The sequence below is a fragment of the Sinohyriopsis cumingii genome, chromosome 8 (genome assembly GCF_028554795.1).
Source record: "Sinohyriopsis cumingii isolate HCF-2022 chromosome 8, ASM2855479v2, whole genome shotgun sequence".
In the NCBI taxonomy this organism is placed as follows: Eukaryota; Metazoa; Mollusca; class Bivalvia; order Unionida; family Unionidae; genus Sinohyriopsis; species Sinohyriopsis cumingii.
Genome location: NC_142968.1, coordinates 91,993,836 through 92,014,139, shown reverse-complemented (window position 1 = coordinate 92,014,139; position 20,304 = coordinate 91,993,836). Strand labels below are relative to the sequence as shown.

General features: G+C 34.8%; 1 protein-coding gene across 2 annotated transcripts; it reads left to right on the top strand.

Annotated features, from left to right (window-relative positions):
* Positions 1-1,011: 1,011 nt before the first annotated feature.
* Positions 1,012-8,491, top strand: LOC149794143 (uncharacterized). 2 transcript variants are annotated; one of them, XM_089968215.1, is made up of 4 exons: positions 1,012-1,167; positions 5,030-5,532; positions 6,048-6,257; positions 6,725-8,491. In XM_089968215.1, exons 2-4 carry the CDS (start codon positions 5,079-5,081, stop codon positions 7,024-7,026), a joined length of 966 nt encoding a protein of 321 aa, XP_089824341.1. In that variant the 5' UTR covers positions 1,012-1,167; positions 5,030-5,078; the 3' UTR covers positions 7,027-8,491. The 2 variants fall into 2 exon arrangements, with proteins under 2 accessions (XP_089824341.1, XP_089824342.1); XM_089968216.1 differs by having other exon boundaries at positions 1,019-1,149.
* The last annotated feature ends 11,813 nt before the right edge of the window (positions 8,492-20,304 follow it).

The following is a 20,304-nucleotide window of genomic DNA, read 5'->3' as shown; positions in this document are numbered from 1 at the left end:
AGGAGGAAATATGTATATTATTCTATTAAACATGCATACTGTGCTGCTTCAAATAAATGGATCATATGTAACATTTACAAACTTAAAGTTCTTAAAGTTCTGTATGTGCCTAAGCATGGTTATTTACACTGTCTTTCAATGCCAAGTGTCTAAAAGGGGTCAACCCAAAAATCTTCAGCTACAATTAAGACAAAACACCATGCGCAAGATCTATACACAATGTACTCGACATATAATGTTGATGTCTTTGCTGTTAAGAAAGTAAAGAAAAACATTAAATAATAACTAATAATCGAATTACATCTACCTTACCTGCAAATTATTGTGTTATAATAATAATTGTTAATAGATTAGTCGCAGTTTAAATAGAAGAAAATGGTCTTTCTGAGTGATGGTCAGAGAAGGAGGCTATCTATCTATCTATCTATCTATCTATCTATATATATATATATATATATATATATATATATATATATATATATATATATATATAACTTTAGTGTGGTGGTTCAGTCGCATAACAAAGTTTGGTAAGTTCCGGAATCTAAGGGCCTGCAAAAGTTCAATCATTTATGTCGACTTTCTTATGCGTGCGTATTGCCTCCTTGTCACACCATGTAACGGGCCTTAATTTTTCTTCATGTTCGAGAAACGAACCACATTCAGTAAGGTAATATTGCATGTTCCTTGGCTCTCGATAACATCGCCATATCTGAGACTGTTTATTGAGTACAGAAAAACTGTTAAGGACTTTGTTGTGCTGAATCAATATCCATACTTATCGGATAAGTTAATACTGAACTTCTTTACACAAGCCATTCTCACACAATCGTGTACACTTTACAATCGACCACGCCTATTCGTTTTCGTGTCAGCCAATCCGCAGTGTCCATTTACTATGTCAGCAAACTGCCTGTCGTCGATTGATGGATACCAGTCGAATTTTGCATAGTAACAGACAGTGCCGTGCACATTCCAAAGGTCATAATTATACATTCATAGCACCTACCTGGCATAAGTAGTATAGGTTAACGGTAATAGCTGACAGGTCCGTTAGACGCGGGGTGAAAGCAGTGCGTGAGGAATTAGGCAATAGTTATACCTTTGCTGGGAGAATTATTAAAAGCTTTGAACTGTCGATAACAGGAGGTATGTGAAGGGAAACAGGTACGACTATAATAATATTATTTGTCTTAATTTTTTTATATAAAAAATACTACATTAGTATATGGTTGTTTGTTATAGTGGCACTTGTAACACAGTATTGCCTACATCATGCGGAGCAAATGGGAACCCACTAGTTGTTGTAGCAGTGGCTGTAATACTATCAGTTGTGTATCTTCTTTACAGTCGTCGTCGTCGTCGTTGTCGTCAATATCACCCTTCTGAATACCAATATCATGTGTAAGTTATTACAATATCCGTTTGATATATTTATTTTTACAGAAAGTAGTTTCAAATGCATTTATGTCAACGTTGAAGGATACGCGTTCAACATAGTCAGTTATGGGAAATTGGGTGTAACTTTAAAAACTTGCAACGAAGAAAATAGGTAGACCGGTTTTTATTGATTATCCAAAGTTTTCGTTTTAATTTAATAAATTTCTGGAATTATGATTATAAAATATAATATGTGTTCCTCCCAAATATAAAGAATATTAGTTCAAATGCTCCATTTGTTGTTTTCATGATTTCTTTACTCTCTTAAAAGTGTATCTTGACTGGAAGTTCTATGTAATAAAAATGCTTTTTGCAATTAGAGAAAAATAGTTTTAATAAGTATATATATATATATATATATATATATATATATATATATATATATATATATATATATATATATATATATATATATATTACCGGATGGTGTTAATAGATAAGACCTAGCTAATATATGCTTCCTGGTTGTTGGAAACAGTCTCAAAGAGAAACATAGCATGCAAGTATTGTCGACCACTGCAATTAAGAAAATGTCTTATTACTTGAAATATAATAAGGGGGTTTCTTTGCGTTTGTCGGTTATTTATCTGTATAATACTGATACGGCTTATATCGTCAACCATTATATTTGTTGGGGCAAGATTTCATTTAGGTTTTAATTATGGTGCTGTTAGTTATGCTACTTAGACACATCCTATTTATTCATTTTCTTTTCTTGATAGATGATATAATATTACATATTCTTTGATGTTGTACGCCGTAGATATGCATTATATTTAAATAGTACATTTTTTGGTTGTTGTTGCATTGTAAATAGCGCGCAAAGTCGACTGCAGGATCCAATTAACTGAAAGGTGTGTGCCGACAATGTCTAGTCCATGTAGTTTGATCTGTACCATTTAAGGCCAATGTTTTCTTTGCTGACAATCAAGATAGGAATGCGGTTGGTATTCTTGGTGTTGTTGTTGTTGTTGTTGTAGGGTTTAACGCCATTTGTCAGCACAAGATGGGCTATATATGGCTGCCAGTATAAATGGTGGAGGAAGAACCAGGGAAAAACCCCAGAAATAACCATCGACCCACGAGAAGCTACTGGCAAGCTTTCTGGCATACCAACATTGGCGGAACCCGCATAAATGCGGTAAATCACCCGAAGTATACGGTAAATCGATATGCTCGGGAATTCGTTACTGTGAAAGGTAGGGTAGGTGGTTATCATATTTGCCCCATCGGTCACCCCATCGCTGTGATTCCGGGTCTTATCAATACATATAAAGACGAATCAAATACTTAGAGGCACTTGTATTGAGACGGTACTGATAAAGCATGGCTATGAAAAGAGGCTATTATTCCTGCAAAAACTTTAACATACAATTAAATGGGGTTAAGGGCGGGGAACAGGTAATATACACTCAGATGGGGTTAAGGGTGGGGGACAGGTAAGGTATATTTAAATAGGGGTAGCGGTGTGGAAGGGGCAGTTTGTTTTACTAGTTATGCGTTACATAAAAAGTTTGTTGTTGCTGTAGGGTTTAAAGCCATTTTTCAGCACAATATAGGCTATACATGGCAGCCAGTATAACTGATGGAGAAAGAACCCGGGAAAACCCCGGAAGAACCACAGACCCACGAGAAGCTACTTGCAAGCTTTCTCACATACCCACGCTAGCCGAGCCCGAGACTCGAGCCAACGAAGACAGAGGTGAGATGGCAGTAATCCGTAACGGAGAGCGCTTTAGACCATTCGGCCTCTCGGGGCCCCTACATAAAAATTACGAATCCAATTAATAAAATCCAAATGTCTTGAAGACTAAGCTGCACTGTCATGTTTTATGTTTTCTTCCAGAAAACCAGTACCAGTTTCGTCCATGGCAAATGTTCCTAATGGTGTGATAACTTCAGCATTATCAAGTTTTTTATATATATACATTATATCTGAAAGGTTCTACAAAATTGTTGTATAAAACTTTAAATTTGATCAAAATGGTAAACAATTTAACTGAGTTTGTATACAGTAAGATGCATATTAGATACTATATTAGTACATTAGTACAACCAATACCATTTGTACCACAAAGTAACTAGTACTGCTGCTGCTACTACTACTAAAGGTAGCATAAAACACATACCATGTTTAAAGTTTGCGCTATACAGTTTGTGTGTGTAATTTGGATTTTTAACGTAGCTTTAAGAATGTTTTCAGTATATATCCCTACGATGTTTGCAGTGTGGCAGTTTATAGTGATGTCTAGCACTGGGGCATCATGCCGCAGGCATGTAGCATGATGACCCATCCAGTCACATTCTCCTGACACCACGCCGACCAGTCCTAACACTAATCTCTTAATGTTGCGCGCCAAGCAAGGCAGCTGTTAGTACCATTTTTGTCTTTGTGTTCGAACCCACGACCTCCCGCATCCGAGGCGGAAGCTCTAACCAATAGGCCACCGGAGCGGTATTGTACAGGTTGTAATTGCTTAGTGGTCGTATTTAACCAATGCAGCTGTATCTCAACACAAATGAATTTGGCAATATATCCTTCCTTACTTTATTCAGATAAACTCTATTTGTCGGCAACCTAGCCAATATCTGGGTCCAGGAGATAATATTTCCCTTGTGCATTCGTGTTAGTAATTGAAGACCTCGGGCATTAAAGGGTACACGTTTCTAATCTATGGTAGAAATAATCCGTTATGAAACATTTAACACATTGCTAGATGTCAAATTCAAGTTGAAAAACAACCCAGTGCTCGGGTGAACAAAAGTGAATGACGCGGGAAGTAAACGTGGTTCGCGTAACATTGTGTTGAAATATTATTCTTTATGAAAATAGTAAAGTCGTTCTCAAGTATCTCAAGTACAACCGTCGCCCTCTATATATATATATATATATATATATATATATATATATATATATATATATATATATATATATATATATATATATAAAACAGCTAGTTTTAAGGATTTGGAAGTAACGACGACATGCTGACAATGATTGCAACTGATGCGAACAAGATTAGGCGTGACAAGAATTATTTATAAAGAAAACGGTGACAAGGAACATATCACATACATGCTTCACCAATAGATATAAATTGCCCTTTAAATCTACTTGTCTGCCTTGCTTATTCCGTTTACATCAGCTACTTGAGTAATATATGAACAATATTCATCACAAAGGTCATGTTATGTACAAAGGTCACATCATGTAAAATGAATGAATACAACAACAACAAAACTGGCAATTTTCTGATCGAACCTTTTTCGGAAAAACGATGGCTACATGTATTATGTCTCTATTCACCTTCCCCAACCAGGCCCAGCCACCCATTTCACCGATTTCCATGATATTCGCCATCTAACTGGTGATACATTTCCATTATAAATGAATCTTTAGACACGGAATTCTAAACTACAACGTCTTCAATATCAGACTTAGACATTCTCCACAATTTAAAAAGATATACCACACATTAGTTACATTTTATTATTTTCTTAATTTAATTTGTTTAGTAGTTTTTATAGTAAATCCTGATATTAGTCTTACCTTTTGCCATCGAATTTATTTTCCAATATCTCGTTGCAGGTATGAACAGAACAAGAAGGTGACAAAAGTATTTATAATTATATTACGAATGGATGTTATCCCACAGCAAGTACAGGACTTCTATTCGCGGACTCCTAGAAAAGTCACTAATACGTCTCCGTTTTGCACACCATTTGAAACTTCAACTTTATCTCCCAGACAGACAGACACGATTAACAGGTGTTTAGATGATGAATCTCGAAAAAGTCCGATACAATTGCAACAAATTCTCTCTGACAAACTCTCAAACTTCTCTCGTGACAGTTATAAAGGTCACCCATTGCTAGGGGATGATTCTGATTGGATGCTGGCTGAAAGAATACAACCAAGATCACCACCTGCCTCACCGGAAATAACGTCAATTCAGGGAAACACTAACACTTTTAGATTTTCTCCATTCAGCCAATCAGATGACGAGAGCAGTTGTTGGCCTCCATTCAATTTCGCAAATGTACCCAGAGAAACAGTTAAAAAGAGGCTGTTTGCAGCTGATTCTATCACAGGTATTACGACTGAATGTTTGAAACTTCTTTCACAATAAATTTTACAAAAATTACTCAGAGCCAAGACCTTTTTCCATTAATCCATAGCAAATATTTATTTTGGCTGTTGAATGTGTCTCCGCCCCCGCACAAATCATAACTATACAATTGATCAGTCAGCAATACCGAGCTTAGCATGAAGAAACAAAATCACTGGATAACAAGTCTCCCAAGAGTAATTTCAACTTTCATAAGGTACAATCTATGCCAATTTAACATTTCTCTAAACTAAAATATCAGTACAGCCTCCTATTTTTCAGTTTAAATGAATTGTGATGAGTCAGATCAAAGCGGGAAAAGATTCAATAATATTGCAGAAATGTTCAATTTTGTTGCTCTTTAGTTAATCTAGTCAATATGTTACTTTAAAAAAAAAACTATTTTTGTATTCGATCTAGAATTGCGGAATAAGGTCTTCTTTGTTTTTTTATATTTAAGGCACATATCTTAAAATACAATGTTTGATATTTTAACAGGAATGGATGAAAACCGAAGGTCAAAAGGATCATCATCTTCAATAAATCGAGAACAGTTTGCTCCTTGTGCATGTCTACCTTGTCGAGACAACCGGGTCACTTCCGATATTGAGCAAAACAAGAGTGTCCTTGACATCGGTACTGAATCACATAAAAGAAAGCTGGAAGAAGAAGACTGCTTCGAAACACCAAAGAAACTCCAACGTAAAGGTGAGATAAACTGACAATTATCTGATAAGCTTCAATGACATTGGACATAAAACAAGTACGGAATATTGATATAGTTTATTATTTAAAAGGTGAGCCATGCGTGAACGATTTCGATTTTTGAGTGGTTTGCAATTGCATACAAATAAGATAGCCGCTAGGCGAATATATTAATGAGACATTTGAAAAGTTTTGAACTTTGGTATTCGAATTAAAGCTCATTTTATATACGAAAATAAATAATATAAATATTTTATCTCTGCAATAATTTCGATTTTCCATAATGTTTATCATCGTTTAGGTCATGTTGACTCTTTTAACATATTCGGGGCATTACTATAAGGTAACACTATTGCAAAAGAGCGCACAGAGCAAACATTGAATCGTGATAAAAGCTAATATCTAGTTCCAGTTTAAAGTGGAAAGTGGGGAAAAATGTACTGCATTTCGCATTTTCTTTATATATACAGATTGGATGAGAGAGTTTGGACTTAGGTACCTGAAGCAGTTGAAGGCAGACGTAAATACTCTCAGAATGCAGTTAAAAAAGCCAAGCTTGGAAGTACCGAAACCGGTCGACTGCACATGTGCCATAATGGAGCAACACTTCCTACAAATGGCGGAGAGTGCATACCGTTCTTTGCGACGAATGGATTGTAGTCCAAGAGGATTTCAACAGTTTAAGACTGAACTACTTCAAACGAATGCAGTAATACAAGATTCGCTGCAAGTCCTCCAAAACATCAAAAGCTTTTGTGATCACACATATTAAAGCATGCGATATTATTTATTGGGGCAGATGCAGCATAAAAAAATACGCCTGCAAAAAAAAACACATTAATTCACATATGGTACTATTTATTTAAAAAGAAATTTGCAAGACAGTTGAACTGGGACTTGAACAGTTTTTTTCTTGGTGCATGCACGCCTTTCAAACAGAATTTCATTTTCTGTGTTCAAGTACAAACTTGTGTTCATAAGATATAAGCGTAGTAAGATATTTTAAGTATCTTTATGCATTTACGATATTTGGAATTTGTTCATTTCTATAAAAATTATTATTTTTACAGAAGTATGATACACTTACGTATCTCGGCCGGGAAATCGATTTAAATCGCCAAATCTAATGTAAACTTTCCACCCGATGCAGTAAATTTGAAACATATTTTCGAATGATTAAACCAGTAAAGTAGATAATTTTGGAAATGCATGAGAAAATATTGAACTTAATCAAGAAATATTTTATTATATTGAACTCATTGCATGTGCGTTGTACACGAATAATCGATGCCTGGCCCAATATTTCTATGTTTGTAAAATGTTCGGTTTCATATTTATTTTGTACCTGTGTATTAGATTTTAAGTAATTTAGTAGTGTTTTTATAATGTTAGGAATTTATTCCAAGCTATACTTACTCTTTTTTCTACATGTTTACTTGGGGTATAAAGAGCGTACGTTTTGAATCATGTCATAAAGGTTCGGCTGTGATCCTATGTTTTTGTAGAGTTAGGTATCTTACCATCCGAATTAGCAATCTCTCTCTCTCTCTCTCTCTCTCTCTCTCTCTCTCTCTCTGCGATTCATACGAATGATAAACGGTTTCACTATCTATTAGGTAAACAAATTCATTGTAAAGATTTGCAGACACTCACTGTAAAGCAATTACATGTGACAAGTATACCTCAGGTACTCACTGTAAAGCAATTACGTGTGATAAGTATACCATAGGTTGCAGACACTAATTTTCTGAATCCCAACCTTTTTTAACTAATTGTTTATCTATTTATTTATTTATTTATTTATTTATTTATTTATTTATATTCCTTTTTGGTCAACTAATCTAACCGCTTTTAATTTTCACTGATAATTTTGCCTTCTCGCATTTTTCTGCATTTTGTCAAAATAAAGAGTTTGTTTTAATGGTAGCCTACATTTGTTCAGAAATATATATATATATATATATATATATATATATATATATATATATATATATATATATATATATATATATATATATATATATATATATATATTATAAGAATTGTCAATCATCGAAAATGCCGTCGTTTTCATAGTTAATGATACCACACTTTTTCATTATTTCCCGTCCTGAAATTATTGATATATACTATTTTTCAATAATGATTGATTTATTGCACTAGCATTATTTATTGTAATTTATTCTGTATATTGAATTTTACATTATTTGTTTTGAATAAATATATTGCAGAAAACATCGGGGCTTCTTGTATTCCGTTGACAGTAAAACATGGTCAGGAATACGGTACGGTTTATTTCGTTTTGCCAAAGACACGTCATATTATAGAAAAAATCTTTGAAGGACATCCTTTTGACTGCTTATTCTTAAGACACATCTTTGATTAATCAATCAACAAACTTGTACAGCCTTCTGAGATAATAATTCAATTTGATACAACGTTATTGATGAAATAAACTATCAGTTCCCTTGTTCAGATTATAATGAAGAGTACATCTGGACTCCACTAAGCTAATTTAAATTTTCCTTTTGTGATCTGATTTATAATTTAGATAAAAGATCACCTTCTGTTCTGAAATTAATATAAATATGCTTTGCTTTTCTTCTGCGTACTTACGTCCTAATTGTGGGGGTGGGGTACTATCTTAATATTAGACAATCAATAATCTTGTCTCTTAATACTTGGTCCTAGACATAAGTAAATTTATTCTTTCTATATGTGTGCCCATTCATCTCAACACTAGAAAAAGTCTACCATTTTTTCATTGCATGAGTCTACCTACATACCTTCCTACTTACCTACCTACCTGTCTATCAATCTATTTATCTGTCTTCTGGATTACCACATACATTTTCGGCCATACTTGAATTTTGAATTTACACGTTGAACCCACCGTGACGGGCTAACTGTCCTTATGCATGGACTAACATCTTGAAATATATGTAATTTTTAACTTTTGTTCGTTTCATTAGATCTCAGTATCCGGTTACTAATGAAAACAAATTCTAAGTTGTGTCCAAACGTTTTTTATATCCAGAAAATATTCTTCACGAACAAACGTGTTTTGCTGCTTCTCTCCTATTTGAGAGTATCCCTGATAAATATCTAATATTCTCTTGACCAGTTCAATAAGATTGTAGAAAATCCCTGATTAGACCCAGCCTTGACAGTTATCTCCTTTCAATCAATCTTACCATGTTTACGGTTTCATTATGATTTAATATGTATCCTGCCTGTCTCATCGAAAGATAGATCAAAGGCCGGCTGTCTGGACTTTACACCACCGCTGTTGAGATACGCCTTCTGCACCGGTTTGCATGCCTTGTATTACGTATATTCATTGACCCTTCGTCTTTGTAAAGACTTCATGCCGTATGTTATCGATAGCCACTAGTCATATTGTCCTTCAAACTGCGTGAACTTACTACGGTAATAAATAGGAAGGAAAACGAGGATTAGATATCAGAATGGTCCTCTTTTCTTGTTTACAAACGTCCAGGTGATTAAATTATTATCATTGAATAAATGAAATCACGATTATCTGTGGTCAGCAAATTTAACATTTAAATATCGAGCAAAGAACACGTCACCTTACACAATACCATGATTCCAATTCAATGTGAATAGGAAAATAAAAATGTTTACATCGATATTAAAGATCAATACATTAGATATTGTACTGGTATTTTATATTATAAGAATGACGCAGTATGTAGCCGACACACAAACTCCCATTGTTCCCATATTATTCACTAAGGCTTCCATTGCATGGTGCGTGGGAACCAAGTTTAGAATTTAGATATAACAATTGATCCTTTGAAAATAGAAATTTACGCCAGGGATATTCAGGTATAACACAATTTTGATGATTCAGAATATTCGTTTCTTTTGGACAACCTTTTGCATGTAAGGTGCAAATACTTTGGTTGCCAATGTATGCCGTTAAAAGCCTTTCTAACAACAAAAGAGAAGAGAACACGGTACAAAATTCATTCAGCATTTATTGTCTTTTACAATGTATAGCTGCAAGTTTGAAGAGGATACTAACACCGGACATAATCGTACAATCACGAGTGCTTGAAAGCTCACAGAAAGAAAATACTAATTCAGTAACAAATATATTGATCCATTGAATGTGGGAATGAACGATATAAATAGCTCTCCCCTAATAAAATAATTTGAACTGTTCCCATTAAAAGATGCCATTGATTGGCACATGAATGGTTTCCTCATAACATGGCAATTACTTTTGTGTTAATACAATGGAATTCGATTATAATTAAATAAGGTAAAGTGTGGTTAATCCTGACAAAATTAATGTCTGAAATGGATGTTTACTGTCCGTTGTGTGTGTCACGGAATTTTGTATACTTAATGTTTACGTGTTATAACTTATCTTCCACGTACATCATTACCAAAGAGTGCTTTATCTACGTCCTAGATTATCTCAGGATACTGAGTTCGGTCCATTTTATGCTGCGCCAGCTAAATGCTTGCAATGAGAAAACATTTATACATTGAGCTCAATACCCGTAGACTGCACCATCGCCAGGGTACTTACAGACTCACAGGCTTTATTTAGACAGTGAGTGAGTTTACATGAAATGTTTTTGACGGGGACCTGTCCACTTGACGCGAGCAAAAATCTTCATCTGGAAAGGAAAGTGAGTTATGAAATTGTATTCTATTCACTATTCATAGTATGTGATATAATTGTTTGATATACTAGGTGTTCCAGTATTCATTCTAAATTTTATAGACAGTCAGACGTTTCATATAACGCCATGTTAATAGACACCATATAGTCTGTTTTAAATTCGCCATTTTATAACTGAACAGACGAAATGAATTCATTTAAATGTTGCATTATTAAAGATGAAACAATGTTTTTGTGCTGAAAGTCCTATAAGATTCTTCTTGTCAGATATATTCGCATACGAAACTGGTTATTATGACAAAAATCTTATACAGTTCCGACGAAATGATTTATTATGTAATAATCAACTCCACGTACGCTCATGCGTAATGCACATCGTTGCATTTGTAGATGACTGTTACGCATGTAGTACACGATAAGATAAGATAAGACAAAGTCCATACCTCTAAAATAAAATATAGATATAAATTAAAACATTGTAAACATAAAAGAACATATATATCAAACCTACAAGTATACAGATACATCTACAACTATTAACTGCGCCTTGCATTGTTAAGAATGAAATTAAATGACACAATTAAATAGTAATTTGTTCCATCTACTAATAATATGAGAATTTAAATGAATGTCATAGTTCCAAAGAGATTTCAATATACAGTTCTTACTGTTAGATATTCTTGTCATTATTGAGAAAACATACTTTCTCATTACTTCATCAAAACTGAATACATTATAATTTACAAACATGTTGGAGGCACTGTTTCACCTAGGAAGACCTAATATAAAACGAAGACTATTATTATAAACAATAACTAGTTTTCTTTTCATACATTCACTAAAGTTTGTCCACAGAGGAGCACAATACATGGTGCAGCAATAAGATCTGAATAATCTAATTTTGATATTCAATGAATAAGTCTTGAATGTACGTAGAAGCATATTTGTTCAAGTACACAAAAATCGGTAATGTCTCAGCATATCTTCATTATCCGACCGATTGGATTTCAAAATATGACCCAAAATACGTATAACTGTTGACATAGGTAAGAGCATTGCTGTTAAGATGTACAGGGGGAGGAGATGGTCATTTGAAAGAAGTTGGCTGAAAGACCATGCATACTGATTTTTTTTGTATTATAGATTATATCATTCTCAAATGCGTATTGTTCACATATCTTTAATAATTTCCTTAAACCTGGTATAGGAGGATTTATCAATGATATATCATCAGCAACACTAAAATTGTTAAGAAACAACACACACACACACAAAACATATATATATATATATATATATATATATATATATATATATATATATATATATATATATATATATATATATATATATATATATATATATAACAAAGGTGTCAGAATATCCCCCTGCCTCACCCCATTGGATACATGGAAAGCGCTGGATATTACACTTCCCCGTCGCACACAATACAATTGTTTCCCATATCAGTTAACTAAAGTATGAACTATGTAGACAGGTATTTTAATGTCAATCAACTTTTTAAATAGTGTCAAGTGACTGACCCTATCAAATGCCTTGCTAGCGTCTAAAAACATGCAAACACTGGGCTGCCATGTTCTACACAATAGCTGACAGTTTCCTAAATCTGTTGAATGCTGCTTTGTAAAACCAAACTGATTATCGGAGAATGTGACTTCACATCTTTGCAGTATGATGCATTCAAATATTTTTGAAATAATAGTCGTAAGAGCTATAGCTCTGTAGTTATGTTTGTCCGCCAGGTTACAAATTTTGCTTTCTAGTAGCGGTATAATGGTAACTTTTGTGAAATCATCTGGTACAAAGTTACGCACAAACATACAGTTAAATAGAATCATCAAAATCACACGAAATCTAGTATCTGAGAATTTAAAATTTTCCACATATAAAAATATCTGATCCTGGACATTTACCACCTTTTTGTTTTGTTATTGCACTTTGGATCTCAGATAATGTGATTACCTCAGTACGAGCAGAAGATGTATTTACTGCTGAAAGCACATGCTTCTTATTCGATTCATTTTTAACACTATTGAGTAAGTCTTCGAAATGATTTTTCCACATGTTACATATATTATTCTGACCATGGTTCCCATCAATGCAAATTGGTAGTTTATTGGAAGCTGTCATAGTGTTTTGTTTAACTTGCTTCCAGAATTGACGTTGGTCTACATTTTCAAATTTGTGTGCTAGCGAGTCTGCTCTATGTTTTACTTCCTCCTTCTTACATAATCTAAGAGCATATTTAAATTGTGCTCTTGTTTTGGCGCATTTGGTTACTGAGATGGCCGTGACGAGGTTTACCGTTATCATGCCATATAAGGTAAGCATTTTGTGCGAAGTCGTGTAATTCTTTGACAGTCATTCCAGCCTGGTATAACCCGATGACCACGTTTGGATTTACTAGTCAAGCTATTACCGGAGTTCGACATGGCTTTTACTATATCAGTGTATAATCTATTTATCTGTTTCATATGCACCTGTTTAGTGCAGCCGTGGTCGTTACAGATCGCAACACAATGTGGGATCTCAATCTTTTTTAATAAGAATGCAGATGTCTGAGTATAATTCAGTTTTTCCTCAGAAGGTCTGACCAATTGATGCTGTATTTCAAGTTTAAGAGTTCACTGGGGCAATAATCAAATTTGGGAAGCAAATCAGTCTTGACAGTCATTAAGTAGGACGAAGGTCTGACCCTACTAGGGTGTGAAGTATTCTCATATCACTTATAGCGGAATGAGCAGACTGTGTAGATACACAATGATCCAACCAAGACACTGTATTGTGTGAATCACTGACGTAAGTAAAATTTGTTGTGTGGCCTACTATTAGTTTTAAGTCCGATATGATATAACCATATTCGTCACAAAATATCCGAAGTTCATCTCCAAAGGGAGTGAAATTTAGCTTATTAGCATTCCAATCTCCTACTAGATAAGCATTTAGAGTATTAGCATTTGATGCACTATAATTAATTTTGCCCAAATAATTTACAAATTCCCCAAAATTGTCCGCACAGTGAACATGGCTTTAGTCCTTTATATGTTCAGTTGTGTTTTGAGGGTGTTTGGAGGTGTGGCCATATTTTTAGGGTGTTTGGAGGTGTGATTGTAGCCAAAGAGCAAATACCTTGAACGAAGAGTCGTGGTATTTGGTGGTTGTTGTATGTCCTATACTATTGTCGGTGATGATGTTGGCTCGTTGTTGTTGGTGTTGTTGTTGTTGTAGGGTTTAACACCAATTTTCAGCACACGATAGGCTATACATGGCTGCCAGTATTAATGGTGGAGGATGAACCCTGGAAAACCACAGAAAGAACCACCGACCCACGAGAAGCTACTGGCAAACTTTCTCACATACCCACATTGGCCGAATGCTAGACTCGAACCCACGCAGACAGAGGTGAGATGGCAGTGATCCGTAACGGAGGGCGCTTTGGACCACTCTGCCACTCGGGGCCCCTTTGTTGGCTCGTAGTGGTTATCTCGTGTTGAGTGACCAAAGTTTAGTGACCAACGGGTATGCATAGAATAAGGAGAGCTGCAGATGGATCCTTCGACAGACTGGGAGGGGCGGGCCATACTTGGTGGCTCCGTGATTCATCTGACAGAGGAGTGGGACAAAATATACTTTGTGGTCGTCAACTGGACCTCACAAGTTATGCTACATTTTTGTGGCAAATATATGCTGTATAACTATTTGAGTGATACCAAACTTTACACATTGTCACTATCTAAGTGAAGATAACGATTTATAAGTATCACTATAAATATTTATACAGTATGTGTATGTAATATTTTCCATATTTGATACCTCGGTGGTAGATGCAGTATTGTTCGCTTTTGTGCTAATTTCTAAACATTGATCTCCCATGGTCAATAATCCTTATCTTATGTCAGTCATTTTGGTTATAATTACTATTAATTCTTGTTCATTACTTGTTTAAGTTGAATGGTATGATTCGTTTCCGTCAGCAGAATATTAGTTTTCCTTATCGGTTTAACTCAGTGTACATGAATTTTGCTGAAACAATTGTTGGAATTTATGTGCGCGAGTCACTTTGTAAATAAACCATCATGTGCACGAAATTGACTTTAGTGTCTTCACTGTAATCGGACCCCAACACTGATTATTCTGTTAGAGTGATGATTGATGCTCTTTAAAGGTCCGAACCATAGTTGATTTAACCTTCCAACGAAGACTTCAGTTCTCGAAACTCTTCATTTGCAAACACCCTCTACAGTTATTTTGTTGGATCTATTTTTGGATGACACTCAGTACACGACACCATTTCCTCTTTCTCTCTACCTCCTGTTCATCTTCTACTTCATACGAATGTCAATATTTCGTAAAGCTCTCTGCCCTCAAATTCTTTATTACTGTTTCTCATGATGCAATGTAAAAATAGCATTAAGACTTTTGTATCCCCAAGGCATAATATTATCCATGATTTACCAAACAATTTCGTCATAATGTCTCACATTTGCATTTACGTACGCCATCCTTGGAGAAATCACTGACTCCAGAAAAGGAGTAGAAATTTGCCGTAGATCTTGTTTAATATTTTTCTCCCGGGCCTGATCTGCTTAAATTACATATTTTGATCTATAATTGTTGTATTAATAATTGCTGTGTTATTATTGCCGTTCTCGATGTCAGCCTTATTTTTACAGCCTTTGTATACAATGTTTAACTGTTGTCTCATTTCACATTTTCTTCACCGCTTCTGATATCCACAGGACCTATCCCTTTTATATTTATTAAAACCGTTTTATTAATTAGCAAGTAGTGTAAGATGTATGAAAGAGAATATTTACTTCGGGAGAACGGCAAAGGTTTTTGAAAGAAATTGTTCGTCAATATAACTTCAACTTTTCTTAGCCTCGTCTTACACTTTTCATAACCTTTCATTCATGGGCAAAAATCTAGTTTAAAATTTTCAAACTTTATCTAAGAACTCATCACTATTTCTTACATTCTTTGTCCAAAAAGTTTACCTTCATCCAACTTTTACACTAAGCAGTCAAATACATCTTTCATGTTGGAATACTTTTGTAATTTTCAAACTTTCAGCAGTTGCTTATGATATAAGGAATTCTACAATTGGATTATGGCCCTATGCTTATGATATAAGGAATGTTACAATTGGATTATGGTCCTATGCGGCTATTTTTTTTTTTTTTACAGAGAATTGACTTCAGACGTTGAAGTAAACATACAACTGCATCTTTGAGATTATGGTCGGAAAGTTGCCAACTTCGTGCTAACTTCTGAAGAAATACCAAAGCAGCTATTGAACTTTTATTTTTGTTTGATGTTGATTACAGCCTATATTTTATCTCCTATGTGTCTTTTTCGGAACTTCTTGGAAGTATCTCATCTTAAGAATGGTTAATATTTGTTCAGCAACGATTTTCCAACTATGTTTGGTTAATCATTAGGAATCAATCACTATAAACAGGTTAGCTCCATTTATTTATAATACAGTGCAGCTGCTATAATCGCATAAAGCCACATGAATTTTAAATAGTTAACCATTGGTTGGTAGGTATTGATTACCAATGCAATCAATATATCAGTACTTATGACCCTTAATTTATTTTAGTAAAACCTGAATGCTTTGGCACAGCTATGGAAAACAAAAGTGGGATTTAAAAGAATGCAGATTTTGAATGTGTTCATTGTGGACAGGCTAAAATGTTTAGCATATACGGGTACTGCAAAATAACATTTAACATAATGCGCTTACTTTAGTTTTCTTAACCATTTAGTTTTCTTAAATATTATATTAGAATGCGCCGAAAATGGAGTTAGGCATAAACGGACTGTTTGAAATTGCATTGTTGAATTAAAAATTTAGCCTTCATTGCAAAATTCGCCATAATGGAACAATGATTATACTATCCTCTTGCAAACAGGCCACTCGTAGTCAAAGCAGTGTATATTTTTTTTCTAAGCATAATAAGCGCAAGCAATATTTAAAATACACATTCTGTAAAGTTCGTCTGATAGACAAGTTTAAAATGTATTATAAATAAAAGTTTAGACAACTTTACATATGATGCTTATGTTCTTTTTTTTAAACGATACAGAAGAGGCAAAACGATTATAGAAAGCACTCTACCCATGGATACTAGTTTTTATCCTTATTGCAAATTTTATTAATCTCAATTTCCATACATGATGAATATCTTTGTGGCTTTTCTAATCATTTAGAAATAAGGGAAGATTAACAAAACATCTTCTGCGGGAACCATCTCTCTCTCTCTCTCTCTCTCTCTCTCTCTCTCTCTCTTTAAAAATCATCGCCCGCAAGCTTGTAGATTGGATATATCGTCTTGACATAGCTAAAATTGTGATCTAGCATCACAAAGTGATTATCATTTTTAAGTTGTCAGTCGTTGTCTACAGCACAGCACATCCCAAAGAAGAAAGAAAGAAATAACAGGAAGTGCGTAATTATTAGATTTGAGTCCAACGGACCGATTCCGGTTTTCCCAATCCCAAATTTCTAGATTCCTCATACTTTGTCTCCGCTGGGTATTATTTGCACACGCATGCATATGGGATTGTAGCCCTCGTGAGTCTGCTTCGTGTGTTTCGGGGTGGACAGAGGCAGTGCCATGCCGACCAATGGTAAATAAAGTCACAAAATACTAATATTTATTTAGCTTGAATGTGGTATATTGATTTGTTATAGAGGCTCAACTAATACCTCGTCATTTTTCAAAGTTATCCGGATCATCTTGATGAATTAGTAGGGTTGGGGTAAGAGAGGAGTGATCACGACAAAAACGTGGCGAAAAAATATAATAAAACGCAAGAAAAGTATTGTATGATATTGTATAAGAAAGCTTTACGTCGCTAATATTAATTGCGTCAACAGTCGAAGACAGCGAAACGTCCAGCGAAGACATCAGTACCACTGACACGTACAACGAGGACATTGACTATTTTCAGTGAAAATCGTTGGCGATCATGGCCAATGTCAAATCAGATAAATACCCGTAACAATGATATATAAGACCAACTGGGTATGATCGACATACTCAACTGGTCTTGTATATCTTTGTTATGTGTATTTCTCTGATTTGACATTGATCGTGATCGCCAAAGATAGTCAACGATCTTCATGACATTCGTTGTTTGACTCTTCTTACATTTACAGTGACAAATAAAGTATACACTGCGTGGGGAATTGGCAAGAAAGAGTATGGTGGGGCGTTTGTGAAAGACTATTGAAGTTTCTAAGACACATAAACCAAAGAAGCAAGATCCAAGCAATGCGTTGACATCATAAGATGCCAACGTACACTAGGTGGTTATTTATGTGTTAATACAAGACGTTTTAGTGGCAAGCGATTACAGAAGTACCAAATACACGCCTTGGAAAACGAGAACTTTGCAACAGAATACGAACACTGTAAATCAAAAGCGTTTATTGTCTCAACAGGTTCTATGGATCAAAAGATATATTTTGTCACATGGGAATGGTAATGAATAAGTGTTTTTAAGTTTCATTGTGTACGCAGACATACACACAAGGACAAAACATTTGGCAATAGTGAAAGAGTATATCTTGTCCAGGCAAGCTAGTGGCCATGAAAAGGGCCCTTGGGGTTTGTTATCTCAACTGAGTCAACATAAATGACATCTCATTGGGCTTTTTTTTTCTTTCTTAAACTTCGACTGACAGCAGGCCTGTACATCAGCACCTCTCGTTGTCTCTCCAGATACAGCACATCTCTCCTTGTCTCGTCACTTCCATAGAATTGTAACGGTCATTATGGTAATGGCCCACGAAATCTTCACATATATGAGGTAGTCCGTTGTAGTCCCACGTAGAAATGACACCATTCAAAGTCATTGTCAAAACTTCAACACGTTCAGCAATTCAACGACGAATATCACATCACCGATGATAAAGCAACACATAACAGGAACCACGTTGCACCTCCGAAAGGGCGTGGGCCGTACAAAAAAGTTTTATTAGTCGCCAATATTACCAGTCCCGAAAGTAGAATCATCCAAATTAAGAATACTGAAGACAACATGGATATAGCGCGGGCCATCGTGGTGGGACGAGCGTATGATTTTTATAGAAAATTGCTACTTCCTTCACACACACACACACACACACACACACACACACACACACACACACACAAACTCACATACACGCATAATTATGTTCAAATTAGCGGTTTATTAACGTTTGAAACAGATCTTAGGGGAAATAATATATCTATCATTCACCAGTAACAATTACCATGAACATGCAAATCTAACATGAAAAATGTTTATATTTGAAATAACCTTTATGTAGTGGGTGGGTTGAGTGAAGGGGTGGGACTGCGCTCTTATAACGAGAAAATAAATATGTTTAGTACGAACAATTATCTTGCGATGTAATTGGTTTTGAGAACTTTTGTTTCTTTTTCATTTCAAAACTAATCTACCTTAATGGCAATTTATAATGAAGATACATATGCAATAATTTTTTTTAATAAACATGTCCCATCCGACAATCGACAAAACTAACTTTTCTTAATGTTGCATGTTTATCATCTGAACATAATTAGTGCATGTAAATGGTAGTCCTTCTGCTGACAATAGACCTTCAAAAACAATTCCCTGTACAAGCATTTTCAAAAACAATTCCCTGTACAAGCATTTTCAAAAACAATTCCCTGTACAAGCATTTTCAAAAACAATTCCCTGTACAAGCATTTTCAAAAACAATTCCCTGTACAAGCATTTTCAAAAACAATTCCCTGTACAAGCATTTTCAAAAACAATTCCCTGTACAAGCATTTTCAAAAACAATTCCCTGTACAAGCATTTTCAAAAACAATTCCCTGTACAAGCATTTTCAAAAACAATTCCCTGTACAAGCATTTTCAAAAACAATTCCCTGTACAAGCATTTTCAAAAACAATTCCCTGTACAAGCATTTTCAAAAACAATTCCCTGTACAAGCATTTTCAAAAACAATTCCCTGTACAAGCATTTTCAAAAACAATTCCCTGTACAAGCATTTTCAAAAACAATTCCCTGTACAAGCATTTTCAAAAACAATTCCCTGTACAAGCATTTTCAAAAACACGAAGCTTGTTACCTTGTCCTCCAACTACCCGTTATAGTGAATATCGAGATTGACGTTTTTACCGTTAGATGTTTGTTTTCCATTATTTACCATGTGTAAGATGCTGAAATATACCTTGCACGACATGCTCCTTGAAATGTTAAGCTGTTATATATTTATTAAATTTCCAAACTAACAGCTTAAGAGTGAACTGAACACGTTATAGAAATGATGCATTTGTAAATGTACCTGAACATTTTATTTGCGATATGCTTCCGACAGACCGC